Genomic DNA, 18532 nt, shown 5'->3' with positions numbered 1-18532 from the left:
ATAGTATCCTGTACCTCAGCCAGAGTTGGTTCGGATCTCACTTTCTTCGCTTCGGGAGTGTTCGGCATGGAGTCAGGTAACGGCACACATTCCGGGCTTTGAAGGCGTGCATAGGAATGTAAATCCATATGACTGACTTCCATCTCTGCCTCAACCGTAAGAGTATTATTACTTAGTTTAGTGAAGAGGTTTCTGTCCACCTTGGCTGTGCGAAATCTTCCTCTATCTTTTACTCTTCTCCCAGCCATGGTGGCGTTCTGTCGGCGTCCCAGGTGTTGTCACTTCTCAGGTTAATTAACGCTGGCAGAGATTTTCTTCCCTTTTTTTTTTCAGAGTCTTGCCAACGTTAAAAATGGAGGTTATCTGTCTCCAACTCTCAGCTTAAATCTTAGTGTTGCTTAGAGATGCAACTTATAGTTGGTATAACCTATGAATCAAACTTTAGGAGCTCTCTTAGTTGCATGTTTCCATGTCCTGCAGAGGCGTTTATGGATATGGAAATTCATCGAAACACACGTCATATACGTCAGCGTAGATGAGAGCCAATTAGGGCAAAGTCCTGACGTCATGAAGGTGGGTCGAGGATCGCGCAGTACCTGGAGAGCAACTGCGCGAATGCTCTGCTTCTTCTGGCCTTACTATTAATAAGACTAAGTGTGAGATAATGACTGTACATGATTCTGACATTCTTTTAATAGATGGCATAAAGGTAAAAAAAAAAAAAAAAAAAGTGGTAAAATATCTGGGAATTACAATAAACAGATCTACAGATGAAAGGATCTCTCAAAACTTTTTGCCAAAAATTGAAAAATCTAAATGGATTTTTAACTGTTGGTTACAAAGAGACCTTACTATTATGGGTCGTGTTTTACTTTCTAAGGCAGAAGGTTTATCTTGATTAGTATACCCATTTTTGTCTTTATATGTTGATCGGAAAACGTGTGCAGCTATTGATTCACTCTTATTTAAATTTGTTTGGAGAAACAGGACTGAGTATGTAAAGAGGAAAACACTTACCAGACAATACTCAGAAGGTGGTCTTAATGTCTTAGACTTTCAAACCATTAATAGTATATTTAAAATCAACTGGTTAAAACATTGTTTGGTACATAATAATACCCCCTGGTTTTTTATCCCCAATCATTTGTTTGCCAAATGTGGTGGTTTAAAGTTTTTGCTTTCGTGTAATTTTATTTCAAGTAAATTGCCTGTTAAACTTAACATAAACAAGCCCTGGACTCATGGAAAATCGCTTTCAAAAACAACTTCTCCCCACACACGTGTGTCTTATGGAATAATCAACATGTTGTATACAAAAATAAGACCCTATTTTTTAAGGAATTGTATGACCAAGGTATTGTGTTTATTTATGAGCTTCTAAATGATACTGGGGATCTAGCTGCTTATGAAGAATTCACCCAACAAAGAGCATTAGATATCTCTCGCTCTTTGCATTCCAGAATACTTAAAATTATACCTACTAAATTACTGTCTCTAATTAAGGCATCATTTCTGTATGAACCTTTCTCAGGAAGGATTCCCACACTGTGGCTTGGTGGAAGGGCTTTTGAGGAACGTTCTTGTAATAATGCTCATATAAGGAGTGTTTTTACTTCTATTCATAGTCAATATCCCAACTCCTTTCATCGTTGGAGAGAGATGTTTCCTAACATCAGCAGGAATGTCTGGACAGAATTTAACAGATTTCTTATCCCCGGTAAAGTTAAAGAAGTTCATATTAAACTCTTACATAGATACTATCCCTGTAATGAATTCATTAACAAGTTTAGACCCGATGTGTCCCCTTTATGTTCCTTCTGCAAAGAAGACGTTGAGTCATTTTCTCATTTATTTTATGGATGCCTCCATTCTACTAACTTTTGGACTCAAATGTCTTTATTAATTTGGGAGTCTTATAAGATCCTGGTCACAATTACAGAAGATATGGTCTTATTTTTGAGTGTTGAATCTAACAATAAGGAAATTAATGATGTGATAAAATTGCTGTGTCTGCTTGGTAAATTTCATATTCATAAAGCCAAATTTCTTCAATTTATTCCGAATGAAACTTTGTTCAAGGTTGAGCTCAATATTTTTTATGATTCTGTTCGTAATGTGCCTAAGAACAAAAAAGCTTTAAAGACATCGAGTCTATTGAAAAAGATTGTGGACTGTACTGCCAGATGAAATGGTGCTGCTGTTATTTTATTTGATGAAGTAATTAATTAATTTAGTTATCTAATCTTTATATTACTGGTGCTTGTTTGTTTTTGTTTTTTCTGTTGTTTTTTGTTTGTTTTTTGTGTATTAATACTCCCTGTACATTTGTTGTTCGTCATGTAGGTCTTGTCATCAACATGCTAATAAAATAAAAAAAATTAAAAAAAATTAAAAAAACCATCAACCTATAATTAGAGAATACAGCCTTTGAGGCGGAGCACCATTCGTTCCGATTAAAGTTGTTCAATGTCGCACGTAGGTAGAAACGCTCGACTTTCGGCGGTGGCTCTTCCGCAGTGCGACCCACAGAGCATGCGCACCGAAGGCTTCAGTCGACAGAGCCGGCTAACTTCCGGTTTAGCGACCGGCTAACTAGAGTAAAGATTAAATAATTTCATCGTGCGGCTCTCCTGGACCTTCCAAATGTTATTGGACCGAATTGTTTAAATTCTGACAGTGAATCGAGTCATGTCTCGGATGTTGTGACGCCCGAAAACACGCATCCACCGTTTTACAGCCCCTTCTTTCACAATGTTAGCTTATGGGAAAGTCTTTTTGAGCCGCAGTGCATCATGGGATGATGCAATTACAGTCTGGCCAATGAAAGAACTGGCTTCAGAGTCTGTAACTGCTCCTCCTCCATAATAATAATAATGTTCCCAGATTGTTGCATCTTTTCCCAAACATCACGTCTTGATACGTGTTCCTACATGTCAGCCTGTGTTTCTGTCCATTCTCTTCTGCTGCGTTGTCAGTACAAAGAATCACACTGTAAATTATGAAGAATGACACGATGCATTTCCAGACTTTTAGAAACTTTATTCCACTCTTTCCAGAAATATAAGATTAATTGAGTTCTGATATAGATGGACCAAAGAAGATGAAACCTGACAACCATGAAGAGACAATATTTTATAATGTTGATGAAAAACATGATATGAAATCACTATTATCATGTTTTGATTTTAATATCTGCAAACTATAATCTAGACTTTAAAATAAAGTGTCTTGGCTCTTGGCCACTCAAACATGCAGTCATTCATAAATTGATGATTGTTTTCTTCCTTTTAATCCATCACCACCCGAAGGTAATAAAAATCTGAGTACACAGCTGGTTTGCAGAATGCAGCTTAGAGAAACTATATAACTGAGCAGGCTTGTTGGCCAACAGTTAAAGGAGAGAAAGTCACTGACAGCAGTTTGCTAAAATGGGAACTGCGTATAATTTGTAACCACAGGGAGTTAAAACCAACTATCTGTTGAACAGGTGATAATTTCATGCTGATGTTTTTATAATGATTTACATCTTTGTGTACAGATAGATAGATAACTTTAATAATCCCTGAGAGGAAATGATGTATTATTGTTGTATATTTAATTCCAATGTCCCGGTTATGTTGATGAAATAAAATAAGAGATCCATCATAAATTTACATGTTGATGTTTGGTCATATTTGAAATTAAGAAACAAAAAATTAAAATCAAACCAAAGAATGAAATAATAGCTGAAATAAAAATAAACGTGTTTAGAAAGTTGACAGCAGGAGCAGCATGTGCAACCTCACAGGTAAAATTCAGTGAACACAAAAGTCATCTTTATCTCTACCTGCTCTGTTCCACTGTCACACACACCTTCAGTGGTAATATCTTCAGGTTATAATCACTGTAAATGTATGGAAACATCTTCTCAGTGAAAGTGTGTGTGAAGGTGTGTATGTGTGTGTCAGTGTCAGGATCAGAGAACGACAGCTTTCCTCTGTTCCAGTCCAGATTCACTCTGATCCTCTGGAGCTTCTTCTCAACTATGAGAACAGTGAGTGGAGTTGATGGTGAGTGTGCTGTGTATTTACCATTCAGTAACTGAATGCGCCAGAATTTAGACAATATGTAACCCTTCCACTGGTCAGACTCTGCACACACACCAAGTAACCAGCATGTACTGTCTCCAACCTCGACATCCCAGCTGTGAGTCCCTGAGTTAAAGCCCTCAGAGCCCAGGACAGAATAGAGGATATCAAACCTCTCTGGATTATCAGGAAGCTTCTGTCTCCCTCCTCGTCTCACACTGCTCAGATCTTCAGACAGGATCAGTTCTGGATGAGCAGTGTTTGGGTCCAGAACCACAGGAGTGTAGGAGACCATGTCCTTCATCTTGTTCCAGATGTTGAAGCTCAGGTTGCCCAGGTGTTTGGCCTGGTCTATCAGAGCTCCTGAGGGCAGCTGTGGATCCTCCAGCAGGAGGCGCTGCTGGACTCTTTCCACTGCAGCCTTGTAGTTGTGCAGGAATGAGACGTCTTCAGCTCTCAGCTCCTCCTCTGTGGCTCTGACTGTGTGTGAAAGAGCTGCTATCTCTCTGCTCAGAGCCTCCATCTTCTCCTTCATCATCTGACTCTTCTGCTCCTCTTCCTCCCTCAGTGCAGCCATCCTGGCCTCCTCTTCCTCTTCTAGAAACTGCTGCAGCTTCTTAAACTGATCCTTAATCTGCCTCTCTGTGTGTCGGGCCTGGACCTTCATGTGTTCTGCTGTCTGATCAAACTTCACTTTAACTTCTTCAAAAACCTTTAACTTCTTCTTTAAAGGCTCCAGAGTTTCTTCAAGTTTCTTCTTGTGTTGTCGTGCAGCTTCATTGATGGGTCTGATTGTGTGGTTGGTGTGTTGTTCTGAGTCTCTGCAGACGACACACACCGGCTGCTGATGGTCCAGACAGAAGAGTTTGAGTTTCTCAGAGTGCAGACTGCAGAAGTCATCTGAAGCTCTCTGGACTCTGAAGGCTTCACACAGGTTCTTCAAAGCCAGATTAACAGGTGGATGTCTCCTTGATGATCTTCTCTTACAAACTGGACACTCCTGTGTTTGTTTCTGTCTCCACCAGCTCTGCAGACAGTCTTTACAGAAGCTGTGGCTACAGGACAGAACAACAGGCTCTCTGAAGACGTCCTGACAGACCGGACAGCAGAGATCCTCCTCTGATCTGGAAGCCATTTAGTCTCTGAGTGAAGCTGAAAACACAGCAGACAGAAAGTCCAGTCAGTCACGTCTCTGCTCACTCCTCTAATAACAGCACTGAACTTTACTTTCACTTTGAGTTGTGTTTCAGTCAAACTCACCTTCAGTGTGTGAGTGTCTGCAGGGTGAAGAAGTGCTGCTGAGTGTAGTTTTTCTCTCTTATAGCTGAACTCACTCAGAAGACGCTCTTCTTGTCTGACTTTGTTCTGATGGTGAAGTTGATTGTCTCTGTCTGTGTGTCTCTGTAATGAGGAAGAACAACAGACTGTTTCCTGGTTTGTTCACAGCCGAGTGTGTTGAGGGGCGGAGCTCTGTCAGACATCTTCTGTTAAAGGAGACCTGTGTAGTTTTATAGAAGAATTTATTTACAATATTAATGAGGTATAAAAACTCTGAAATATGTATTTTCTTCATAAGTGAACAAACAAGCTGTTCTCAGAGGAAGAAAAGGTCCCAGAACACTGTTTGAAGCTAGAAAGGTGGCAGGGTCCGCCACATATAAACAAAGTAAAACAGTATGAAACTGTGTTTTCCTTTAAGGTCAGTTTGTTTATTCAATGAAGATCTTTGTGTTCTGATGAACATTTCTTCCATTAAACTACAGAGTGCTCCTTTAAATGTTGTAGCTTCACAGCTAACACAGGGACGTGTTTCAGTCAGTACAGATTTATTGCTGGATGTTGTTGTGGTTTATTGTCCTCCTCAGCCACCATAGCATTGTGTACAAGTGGGCACGTGATCCAACACGCTCAATCTGCCAAAAGGCCACAGACGAGGCCCAACTACTGCCAACAACTGGGCCACAGACGCTCCAGACGTTGGTGTGTGAGTGTGTCAGAGCTGTATGGAGAGCCGCTGTGATCCACTGTGGCAGGATTTAAGAAATACTGAGGTCACGCCTCTCCACCTCCACCCGACCCATCCACTGCTACATCTGCATTTTAAACATTTTCACAGGTACAATAATTACTTAGGAAATGATGTCAGAGCCAAGACATGGATGGGAATTGAACTTACATTATACAGAAAATAAATCATGAGGCTGGTGTTGAAATAACTATTTTCAGTTCAGTTTCTCGCTGCATTGAAACCTTCATTGTCAAACACATTGATCAGAGGAGCAGAACTGCAGCAGCTGAACATTCTGGAGTCAGGACCGCTGTTTACCTGAAGTACTGTCCACTGAACACCTTGTTTTCACTGTTTTATACTTAAAAACATTAAAGTACAGCAGCAGGTGTTAAAGCATTGAGATGAAACACGACAGCCAAGAAAATACAAATCCTGATACAGACATGATTCATACACTGATAGCAGAAGCTGCCATGTAAGCTGCCAACCTGCTCATCAGGAGCCATTTGTTTCCTCCTTCTTCTTCTTCTACTGGCTTTTATTGGCGGTTGGCAACCAGCTTTTAGGTGCATTTACCGCCACCTACTGGACTGGAGTGTGGAACATGAGACGGTCAGAACTAGAAAATAATAAAGAAAGAAAGAAAGAAAGAAAAAAAATTAACTGTTATTCCTTATAGTCTATATCCTACACCTGTGTCCTTTAGATATTTCATTAAAACACTCATCCCCTATTTTTGCTGTCCTCCCTAATAGATTCCTTAAGGTCAGTTCTAGCTTTCCTTCTGTCAGCATTTGGAGAACTTCCTGTCGTTCCTCCCTGTACTTACTACACTCCAGCAATACATGGTGGACTGTTTCTGGTTGTGTACATTGTGAACACAAACCTGTTGGATGTTTCCCTATTTTACTGAGTGTGTGATTGAGTCCTGTGTGTCCTATTCTGAGTCGAGTTAAGATCATTTCTTCCCACCGGTTCCTGCCCCGTATTTCACCATTTTTGACTTGTGGTTGTATTCTGTAAAGATGTCTTCCTGTGGTCATACTATCCCAACTTTCCTGCCAGATTTTGCACATGTGTTTACTGATAATAGATTTGACTTCTGCCATGCTTAAGGGTATTTCCGTGTTCCTTGTGTTTGATTTTAGTGCTTGTTTGGTCAATATATCGGCTTCTTCATTCCCTTCGACTCCTACGTGGGCAGGAACCCAGAGGAAAGAAACATCCACACCTTTATTGTGAAATCTGTATATATGATTTGATATTTCCAGTAAAAGATCTTACCTGCATGAATTCCCTGATTGAATGCTTGTAAGTGTTGAGATACTATCTGTTGCTGATGTTACTTTGTGTTGACTACTATCCTCCACCCACTGCAACGCCAATATTATCCCCATCATTTCAACTGTATACACTGAGAGATGATCCCATGTCCTGTTTTTGATGCCTATATTAAATTTTGGGATGTAAACTGCTGTTCCTGTACGTCCTGTTTGTGGGTCTTTTGATCCATCTGTGAAGATGAACACTTCTTTAGGGTATTATTGATTTATATAGTTTTGTTCTATTGTCCATGTCGGTATTTTTTTGGTATTGTTTTTTGTTGTCTCCAATAATGGCGTATCTGTTGCTGGAGTGTAGAATTTCCAGGGAGGTATTACTGACTTTGGGACTGTTCTGCTTATGTTTAGTCCTGTTAACTTTATTTTTTGAGCCATTTCTTTGCCGACCCGCCCAAAACTTCTAACTGTAATTTCCCTGTGTTCCCAACACTCCTGCAGGGTAGCCTTTGTTGGATGCAAAGTCCCATGTCCCTCCAAACTGACCCAATATGCCAGCATGATCTGGTCCCTTCTAATTCTCAGCGGCATTTCTCCCTCTTCTACCTGAAGTGCTGATATTGGAGATGTTTTAAATGCTCCTGTGCAAGTACGAATGGCTTGTGATTGTTCCCTGTCCAGCTTCTTTAAATTCGTTTCTGACGCAGACATATATGCTAAACACCCATAATCTAGTATTGATCTCATGAGGGCCCTATATATATTTACCAAAGATCTTCTGTTTGCTCCCCAGTCTTGGCCTGCTGGACATCTTAATAAGTTATTGACCTTTTTGCATTTATTAGTCATTTTTTTGATATGTTGACCCCATGTGAGTTTTTCATCAAATATAATTTCCAAAAATCTGATCTCTCTGACCTGCTCCATATAATTTTAGTGGAACTTGCTTATGCTGCCTTGCAAAGCATATCACCTGAGATTTTGCCACTGACATTTTAAATCCCCATTTATGCGTCCATTCCTCCACTTTACTTCTTGCCTTTTGCATTTTCTTTTTTAAATATTCTAGGTTTCTTCCTCCTACCCAAAGTGCTCCATCATCCGCATACAGTGATTTCCCTACTGTGCTTTCCACTCCCTCAAAGAAGTCATTTATCATCATGTTAAATAATATTGGACTGCATACACTCCCTTGTGGAGTTCCATTTTCAACAGTGTAAATGTTTGAATGCTCAACACCAACCCTCACCTGTATTTGTCTCCCTAACAAGAACCCCGAAATCCAATTAAACATTTTCCCTCCTAGAGCCAACTTCTCTGGTTTAATGAGTAGTCACTCCTTCCACAGCATATCATATGCTTTTTCTACATCAAAAAATACTGCAACTACCATCTCTGTGTTTGCTTGTGCTTACGATTTGTTTGTTTAGGCTAACTTCCGGTTTAGCGCCCGGATAACTTCCGGTTTAGCGTCGGGCTAACTCGAATGAAGATAAAATAGTTTTATCGTGCGGCTCTTCTAGATCTTCCAAATGTTATTGGACCGAATTACTTAAATGCTGATAGTGATATGAGTCATGATGTTGTGACGCTCAAAAACACGTATTTACCGTTTTACAGCTCCTTCTTTCACAATGTTAGCTTATGGGAAAAAGTAGTTTTGGGCCGCAGTGCATCATGGGATGATGTGACTACAGTAAGAAAACTGGCTTCAGAGTCTGGTGCTGTTCCTCGTACACATGATATTATTAGTAATAAACTAATGATAATAATAATAATGATGATAATGATAATAGTAATAATAATACAGTTTTTCTCAATTGCACAATTTCTGAAACCTTGCTCCATTTTCTGACAACATTAAACACAAAATCTCAGCTTCAAGCACTATTTACAAAACCTCTGACTCCTTGTGCAAAATGAAACTTTCGCCTCAAAACAGATTTACCTGTGCTCAAAACCAAACACTGCGCTCAAATCATTAACAAAGTGATCAAAATGATATAAACTATCAAGCAGTCTGTTAACAATACACCAAAAAATGGAAAACACGTTGTTCAAAACATATAGTTCTCAGGGAGAAATACATTTTTAATCTCAAAAGAAATTTCATATTTTTCTGTCATTGTCTTTTGATGAATGAAAACATGTTCAAAATTGATCAGAAATGATGCTCTGCTTTGCTCTTTGCAGTTTTCTTTGTTCCTCCTCCTCCTTGTCCCCCTATTTTTACAGCACTGTATCCTGCATCTCACAAACGTGTCCTTTGTTTCTGTGATACTGTAATTCTTGTTCTTGTTGATATGAACCTGCAACCAGTCAAAATCTATTGAGCAGTCAGTGCTGTACACAAATGGAAAGCATAATGTTCAGGGCCAGACAATGTGTTTAGTTTACAGTAGCCTACAATGCACTGCACTACAGTATATAATACAAAAATCAAAGGAGTAAACATGTGATCAGTGTGCTTCTTCTTGTCTTTGGGCTGGGTCAGGCCAGAGCACTTCGTCCACATCACAAGCAATATTTTCCCTCCTGAGGCGACCGGGGGAAGAAGCCTCTTGTGTGCCGTATCCAGCCTGACATGGTTCCTCACCTATATTACCACAGGATAAATCCATGGCTTGCAGAAGATTTACCTGTTTGCTCTCTGGCTTATACTGAACGGGCTTATATTGGTTGTGTCACATGATTTGAAACAAGTGAAATCAGTTTTGAGTGGTTGTGTTTAATCAATGATATGTGTTCTCTATTTGTATTTGATGGTTGCCACTTGTGTTTACCAGTATGGATGACATGTGCATTAGAGTGCAGAATGTGTTTTGAGAATGAGAATGTGTTTAGAGTTCTGCTGAAAAGTCTAAGTGAGATCTGCAAATTGTGTTTTACCGTGTGAAATGGTTTAAGGTGTTGACAACAGACTGCACATTTAGCTAAATGAGTTCAGACAACTGCAAACTTTGTTCAGCCAATGGGTTTTAGTGTTTTAGCAATTGAGAAAAACTGTAATAATAATGATAATACTAATGTTCCCAGATTGTTACATCTTTTCCCAAACATCACGTCTTGATACGTGTTCCTACATGTCAGCCTGTGTTTCTGTCCATTCTCTTCTGCTGCGTTGTCAGTACAAAGAATCACACTGTAAATTATGAAGAATGACACGATGCATTTCCAGACTTTTACAAACTTTATTCCACTCTTTCCAGAAATACAAGGTCATCTTAAGTCTGATATAGATGGACCAAACAAGATGAAACATGACAACCATGGAGAGACAATATTTTATTATGTTGATGAAAAACATGATATGAAATCACCACCATTATCATGTTTTTATTCTAATGTCAGCAACTATAATCTAGACTTTAAAATAAAGTGTCTTGGATCTCAGCCACTCAAACATGCAGTCATTCATAAACTGATCATTATTTTCTTTCTTTTGATCAAAAGTTTGTGATTTCCAGCTGATGTTGATGTTTTTATAATGATTGAGGGTTTTGTGTACAGATAGATAACTTTAATAATCCCTGAGAGGAAATTATGTATAATTCTTGCATATTTAATTCCAATGTCCTGATTATGTTAATGAAATAAAATCATAGATCCATCGTAGATTCACATTTTGATGTTCGGTCATATTTGAAAGTAAGAAACAAAAAATGAAATCAAAACAAACAGCTGAAAATAAAACAAAGATATTTTTAGAAAGATGACAGCAGGAGCAGCATGTGCAACCTCACAGGTAAAATTCAGTGAACACAAAAGTCATCTTTATCTCTACCTGCTCTGTTCCACTGTCACACACACAATCAGTGGTAATATCTTCAGGTTATAATCACTGTTAATGCGTGGAAACATCTTCTCAGTGAAAGTGTGTGTGAAGGTGTGTATGTGTGTGTCAGTGTCAGGATCAGAGAACGACAGCTTTCCTCTGTTCCAGTCCAGATTCACTCTGATCCTCTGGAGCTTCTTCTGCACTACAAGAACAGCGTCTGGAGTTGATGGTGAGCCTGCTGAGTATTTACCATTGAAGAACTGAATAAACCAGAATCCAGACAATATGTAACCCTTCCTCTGGACAGACTCTGCACACACACCCAGTAACCAGTATGTACTGTCTCCAACCTCGACATCCCAGCTGTGAGTCCCTGAGTTAAAGCCCTCAGAGCCCAGGACAGAATAGAAATCAAACCTCTCTGGATTATCAGGAAGCTTCTGTTTCTCTCCTCCTCTCACACTGCTCAGATCTTCAGACAGGATGAGGTTCAGCCCAGCAGTGTTTGGGTCCAGAACCACAGGAGTGTAGGAGACCATGTCCTTCATCTTGTTCCAGATGTTGAAGCTCAGGTTGCCCAGGTGTTTGGCCTGGTCTATCAGAGCTCCTGAGGGCAGCTGTGGATCCTCCAGCAGGGGGCGCTGCTGGACTCTTTCCACTGCAGCCTTGTAGTTGTGCAGGAATGAGACGTCTTCAGCTCTCAGCTCCTCCTCTGTGGCTCTGACTGTGTGTGAAAGAGCTGCTATCTCTCTGCTCAGAGCCTCCATCTTCTCCTTCATCATCTGACTCTTCTGCTCCTCTTCCTCCCTCAGTGCAGCCATCCTGGCCTCCTCTTCCTCTTCTAGAAACTGGTGCAGCTTCTTAAACTGATCCTTAATCTGCCTCTCTGTGTGTCGGGCCTGGACCTTCATGTGTTCTGCTGTCTGATCAAACTTCACTTTAACTTCTTCGAAAACCTTTAACTTCTTCTTTAAAGGCTCCAGAGTTTCTTCAAGTTTCTTCTTGTGTTGTTGTGCAGCTTCATTGATGGGTCTGATTGTGTGGTTGGTGTGTTGTTCTGAGTCTCTGCAGACGAGACACACCGGCTGCTGATGGTCCAGACAGAAGAGTTTGAGTTTCTCAGAGTGCAGACTGCAGAAGTCATCTGAAGCTCTCTGGACTCTGAAGGCTTCACACAGGTTCTTTATGACCAGACTAACAGGTGGATGTTCCCTTGATGATCTTCTCTTACAAACTGGACACTCCTGTGTTTGTTTCTGTCTCCACCAGCTCTGCAGACAGTCTTTACAGAAGCTGTGGCTACAGGACAGAACAACAGGCTCTCTGAAGACGTCCTGACAGACCGGACAGCAGAGATCCTCCTCTGATCTGGAAGCCATTTAGTCTCTGAGTGAAGCTGAAAACACAGCAGACAGAAAGTCCAGTCAGTCACGTCTCTGCTCACTCCTCTGATAACAGCACTGAACTTTACTTTCACTTTGAGTTGTGTTTCAGTCAAACTCACCTTCAGTGTGTGAGTGTCTGCAGGGTGAAGAAGTGCTGCTGAGTGTAGTTTTTCTCTCTTATAGCTGAACTCACTCAGAAGACGCTCTTCTTGTTGGACTTTGTTCTGATGGCGAAGTTGATTGTCTCTGTCTGTGTGTCTCTGTAATGAGGAAGAACAACAGACTGTTTCCTGGTTTGTTCACGGGTGAGTGTGTTGAGGGGCGGAGCTCTGTCAGACGTCTTCTGTTAAAGGAGACCTGCGTAGTTTTAGAGAGGAATTTATTTACAATATTAATGAGGTATACAAACTCTGAAATATGTATTTTCTCCATAAGTGAATAAACAAGCTGTTCTCAGAGGAAGAAAAGGTCCCAGAACACTGTTTGAAGCTAGAAAGGTGGCAGGGTCCGCCACATATAAACAAAGTAAAACAGTATGAAACTGTGTTTTCCTTTAAGGTCAGTTTGTTTATTCAATGAAGATCTTTGTGTTCTGATTAACATTTCTTCCATTAAACTACAGAGTGCTCCTTTAAATGTTGTAGCTTCACAGCTAACACAGGGACGTGTTTCAGTCAGTACAGATTTATTGCTGGATGTTGTTGTGGTTTATTGTCCTCCTCAGCCACCATAGCATTGTGTACAAGTGGGCACGTGATCCAACACGCTCAATCTGCCAAAAGGCCACAGACGAGGCCCAACTACTGCCAACAACTGGGCCACAGACGCTCCAGACGTTGGTGTGTGAGTGTGTCAGAGCTGTATGGAGAGCCGCTGTGATCCACTGTGGCAGGATTTAAGAAATACTGAGGTCACGCCTCTCCACCTCCACCCGACCCATCCACTGCTACATCTGCATTTTAACTTTTAAACATTGATCAGAGGAGCAGAACTGCAGCAGCTGGACATTCTGGAGTCAGGACCGCTGTTTACCTGAAGTACTGTCCACTGAACACCTTGTTTTCACTGTTTTATACTTAAAAACATTAAGTACAGCAGCAGGTGTTAAAGCATTGAGATGAAACACGACAGCCAAGAAAATACAAATCCTGATACAGACATGATTCATACACTGACAGCAGAAGCTGCCATGTATGGTCAACTTAGGGTCCAAAGCTGGTAAACAGTCTGGTTTTCCAGTCCCTTTAAGAGAGTTAGAATACCAGATGGGAAGGCATCCATGACAATTGGAAACTCGTATAAAATAAAGATTTATTCTTGAACTTAATCAGCCGATTATTACAGTTGTAGCACCTATGTGGGGAGAAATTATGTTTGTAAATTAGCGACCATGATAAGAGCATTTGTTTGTGGAATTTAGATAAAATTAAGGGAATTTTTTCTATTTTATAATCACACAAAAGTAAGTATTCTAGGCCTCCAACCTTAGAGAAAATATAGTTAGGTATAAAGTTCCATGAAGATGTTGGATCTTTTAGAAAGTGCTTTATCCAATTTATTTTAAAAATATTTTTAAGGGCTGTAAAATCAAGAAAGTTTACACCACCGTGTTCAAAGGTGTTCATAATAACATAATGTGTCTTGTTTTTCCAGATAAAATTGAAAAGTAGTTTATCAATGGAATTACAAAGCTTTTGGTTAACAAACAGGGGGATCGCTGCACATGTAAGACGAGATAAACCTTCTGCCTTTGTCAACAATACACGACCTTTCAAGGATAAATCTCTCTGCAGCCATTGATTAAGCTTTTTCTTTGTCTTATCTTTAATCAAATTAAAGTTTACAGAGCATCTCTCCTCCTCATTTTTCAACATAGTAATCCCTAGATAAGTAATCTTATCTTTGATTGGTATGTTACAGACCTGGGAGGTGTCGCTTTCCTTGAGGGCAAAAAGTTCACACTTCTTAAGATTTAAACAGAGTCCAGAAGCTGCGGAAAACAATTCTATTGTTTTGATAGCAATTGGCACTTGGCTGACCTTTTTAAAAATGATGTAGTATCATCTGCTAGTTGGGTGAGGATAACTTCTCTTTCTGCAATTGAGATTCCTTTTAAAGCACTATCTTTAATATGGGTGGAAAGAAGTTGTGTACATAAAATGAACAGGTAGGGAGACGCAGGGCAGCCCTGCCGGATGCCTCTTTGCAGCTCAAATCTCGTGATGTCCCATTTTTTAATCTAATAGAGCTAAAAAGCCTTTAGAGTACATTGTTTCAATAGTTTGAAATATAAAGTTATGTTCTACTGTGTCAAAGGCTTTATAGAAGTCCAAGAAAAAGATAAAGCTATCACCTGGACATAAAAATGAATAATCAATTATATCTAAGACAAGCAGAATATTGTTTGAGATATGTCTTTTTCTCATGAGTCCTGATTGGACTTCATCAATAATAGGGTCTAAAACATTTTAAAATCTTTTTTCAGTTATTGAGGCAAAAATGTTGTAGTCAGTGTTTAGTAATGAAATAGGTCGGCAATTATGAATAAACAGTGGATCCTTATTGGGTTTGGGGATTAACGTAATCAAGCCTTGGGTCAGTGAAGGAGGTAGAGAACCTTTTTCAACACTTTCTAATATTACTTCAAGTAAGGGAGCTAGATCTTGAGTAAAAGCCTGATAAAACTCTGCAGAGAGGCCATCAACTCCAGGAGATTTGTTAGTTTTACAATGTTCAACCTCAAATGTGATTTCCTGCAAGGTTATAGGGTCATCGCAGAATTTCCTATCATCTTGAGAGATTGGTGTGACGATAAGAGAGTTCAAGAATGTAGTGGTTGATTGATGGCAATATTTCGATTTGTATAAATTTCTATAGAAGTCCGAACAGAAAACAGCTATGCTCTTCTGATCATCAGTTACAGTATCGTTGATGTTAAGTTGCTGGATTAAATTGAACTTCCCGTGATATTTTTCTAAGCCGAAAAAATAGGCAGAGTTCTGTTCCCCTTCTTCAATCCACCTTTTTCTTGACCTTATAAAAGCACCTTTTGCTTTGTTGGAGTAAATATCATTTAGTTTAAGTTGTTCTGAAATTAAAGTTAGTCTTTCCTCTTCTGATATATCTGCAGGGTCCTTCTGGTACAAAGAAATTATGTCAGAGACCATCGTTTCTTCCTCCAATTTACGATTTTTAGATAAGTTACTACCATACTTCCTCAAATATTGACCAGTTTTAAACTTCAAAAGTTCCCAATTGCTACCAAAAGCATCCTCTGACTTTGCTTTGTTCCAAAATTCCAGTATTATTTTTTTTTTATGTCTGCTTTTACCATTTTGTGTTGTAAAAGCGAACTGTTTAGTTTCCAGTAGGCATTTCTACATTTTGTAGAGGGGGCAGAGTGTAAGGGGATAAGGATGGAGACTGCATTATGATCTGTTAATGGGGTTGTGATGATATTAACTGATACTTTATCAATATTCAAATGATCAGACACTAACCAATAGTCCAATCGTGAACGTCTGGTGGCACTTCTATTACTCCAAGTAAACGCCTTCATATTAGGATTGTTAAGCCTCCATAAATCAATCAAGTTACATTTACTATAACTGTACCTGAGTTTGGAAAGTTATTAAGAGTATTTTGTATATGCTTCTCTAATGTTTCAAGCACTATGTCGTTCTCATGGTTAGAATTATAGCCATACATGTTAATAACTATCAAAGTTTTCAATGGTTAACACTTGAAGGATAAAATGACCTGATGTATCACTGACAGATAAAAGAATAGTCCCTGGAAAATTATATTTTAGAGTCGCAACACCAGCAGAATGTTCATACCCGTGAGCCTGCCACAGATCATTCCCCCACTGGGATCTCCATAATCTGCCATCATCTGGAACTGAATGTGACTCTTGAATGAAACAGAAATCAGATTTGTGCTGCCTGACAAACAAAAATAACGCTTTGCGCTTAACAAAATCCCTTATCCCCCTGGCATTGAGAGTAATGATATATAAAGACGTATTAACAACAACAGATAGAACAATGTAAGAAATAAAGTTGGATGAAACTAGACTTTAACCTTTCTGTAAGGAGCTGCACCATTTTAACTTCAATATAAAGTGCATAATGAAACTTAGAACAATAAAATAATAGAGGTACCCAGGTTCTCAGTCGACAAATTAACACAAACCAGTGATTAGCAATTGATAAACATAAAATGCTAGCCTCTAGAACAATGCAAAACATTTGACTGGATGTAATAAATGTTGTCTTGTAAACATACTCAGTTGAGTTTCATCAATGTGCTCATCAGACCTTAAAAAAAGTTAAACAAATAAAGTGTTTCTCAGAACAATTAGAAGAACATAAACACAGTGAATGAAAAGCACTTTGGTTATTATAGCTTAACTCGGCTTAAGACGCATGTTGACAGGTGTGGCGTTTACCACCTTCAGGTAGCTGGAAACAGTTCAGCCCCGTTGGCAAAGGCTCGACCTCCAACGAAGTAGGCAGCCTTCCCTTGTTCTCGCGCTTTAGCCACCAGCGGCCACAGCTGCATCCTTCGCTCTCTGACAGCTGGGGACAGGTCTTCGGCAAAACGTAGCTTGTTGCTTTGAAGGAAGGTGGACTTCTTTGCAGCTTTCCAGACGGCGTCGCGGTATATACGGGCACCAAACTGTAGAATTATCCCTCGAGGCTTGGTGGCATCTTTCTTTGGTTGGCCGAGACGGTGCACTGAGTCAGTAACATCGGGGAGTTTGTCCTTGTGCTCCGGCAGGATGGACTGACAGATGTGTATCACCTCTTGGCGGACGTTCTGGTCTTTGTTTTCAGCCATACCGTAGAGTCGCAGGTTCCACCGTCGCGAATAGTTTTCCAGCTCAGTTATTCGTTGTTCCAGTAGGCTCGCCTTTTTCTCAGCCATGTTGATTCGGTCATTCACTAACAAGGTCCACGCCAAAAGCTGTATGGAATGAAAAAAGGAATTTATTACACGTACTGACATATGTTAGATGCTGGGAAGGAAAGGGTCGAGGGTCGAGGGATGAGGGGGTTTAGGAAGGACAGGTGAGGGTTGACAGGAAGGGAGAGAAGCTGGTGGGATGAGAGGATGGAGGGGGAGGTTTGGCGAGAGGAACAGGAGGAACGGAGTGGGTGTGGAGACGCTGAGAGAGGGAGCCGTCTCCGATCTCTTTGTTAGCCCCCTGGTTCCTGTATGTGGATGAGAGAGAGAAAACACAAGGAAAGAAGGGGAACGGGAGGGAGGGATGTAGAGAATCAGTCAAAGAGGGAGTGAACGGATGAGGTGTGCTTAAATATATTTCGGGCGGAAATGAGATGAGTTCGATGCGTGGTCTTTGTTCCCGAACCTAGTTATAAAACTTCATTCAATGTGTGTCACTTTACCTTTCACTTTACGGATCTCACCGCAATCAAAGTCAACCGTCTTCTTTAGCCCCTCAATTTTCAGTGTATTGTTGGAAATCATTCTCTCCACATTCTTCTCCAGAGAGTCGATTCTCGTGTTGAAGATGACTGAGATTTTCTGCTCAATACCTTCACTGTCTAGATCCAAGGAGCGCTGCGACTTCATTTTCTTTGGTGCAGGAGGTTTGGAGGGAGTTGTGGAAGGAGTTATGGGGAGAGGGGGGAAATCTGGGTCCCCGAGGGAGATCACAGGTGCATCTGTCATGCAGTAGTCATGTAGGTTGTTCATGAGCGGATTCTCCGTCGGTACCTGCATGCTGCCGTAGTTGTGGTATGCTAGCTGGCGATGCTGTTAGCCGAAATGTTTCCCTCCAGGTGTGTCGATAAGAGGCGAGAGTTCTGCACTATACGAGCTTAACAATAAGTTGACACGATGCACTCAACTCTGCATTAAGATGCCTCCAACAATATACTTTAAGTAACAATGTTTCACTAATATAAGTCTGAAGGTTGTTGGCAGAGTTGTCCTTCACCAGCAGTGTAGACGAGGGTACCAGAGAGAAAAACATATTGTGACGG

The 18532-nt window shown here is 40.2% G+C and overlaps 2 protein-coding genes across 2 annotated transcripts; both read right to left on the bottom strand.

The window, feature by feature from the left end:
• Nucleotides 1-3018: 3018 nt before the first annotated feature.
• LOC115582644 (nuclear factor 7, ovary-like) lies at nucleotides 3019-6698 on the bottom strand. Its single transcript, XM_030418717.1, has 3 exons — nucleotides 6567-6698; nucleotides 5328-5468; nucleotides 3019-5219 (listed from the first exon to the last, which is right to left on the bottom strand). Exon 3 carries the CDS (start codon nucleotides 5200-5202, stop codon nucleotides 3823-3825), a length of 1380 nt encoding a protein of 459 aa, XP_030274577.1. The 5' UTR covers nucleotides 5203-5219; nucleotides 5328-5468; nucleotides 6567-6698; the 3' UTR covers nucleotides 3019-3822.
• A 3831-nt stretch (nucleotides 6699-10529) lies between these two features.
• On the bottom strand, nucleotides 10530-12881 carry LOC115582647 (E3 ubiquitin-protein ligase TRIM39-like). Its single transcript, XM_030418721.1, has 2 exons — nucleotides 12641-12881; nucleotides 10530-12532 (listed from the first exon to the last, which is right to left on the bottom strand). Exon 2 carries the CDS (start codon nucleotides 12513-12515, stop codon nucleotides 11139-11141), a length of 1377 nt encoding a protein of 458 aa, XP_030274581.1. The 5' UTR covers nucleotides 12516-12532; nucleotides 12641-12881; the 3' UTR covers nucleotides 10530-11138.
• Nucleotides 12882-18532: the final 5651 nt, after the last annotated feature.

This window comes from Sparus aurata, chromosome 6 (assembly GCF_900880675.1).
Source record: "Sparus aurata chromosome 6, fSpaAur1.1, whole genome shotgun sequence".
Classification (NCBI taxonomy): Eukaryota; Metazoa; Chordata; class Actinopteri; order Spariformes; family Sparidae; genus Sparus; species Sparus aurata.
This window is presented reverse-complemented; position numbering and strand designations above follow the sequence as displayed.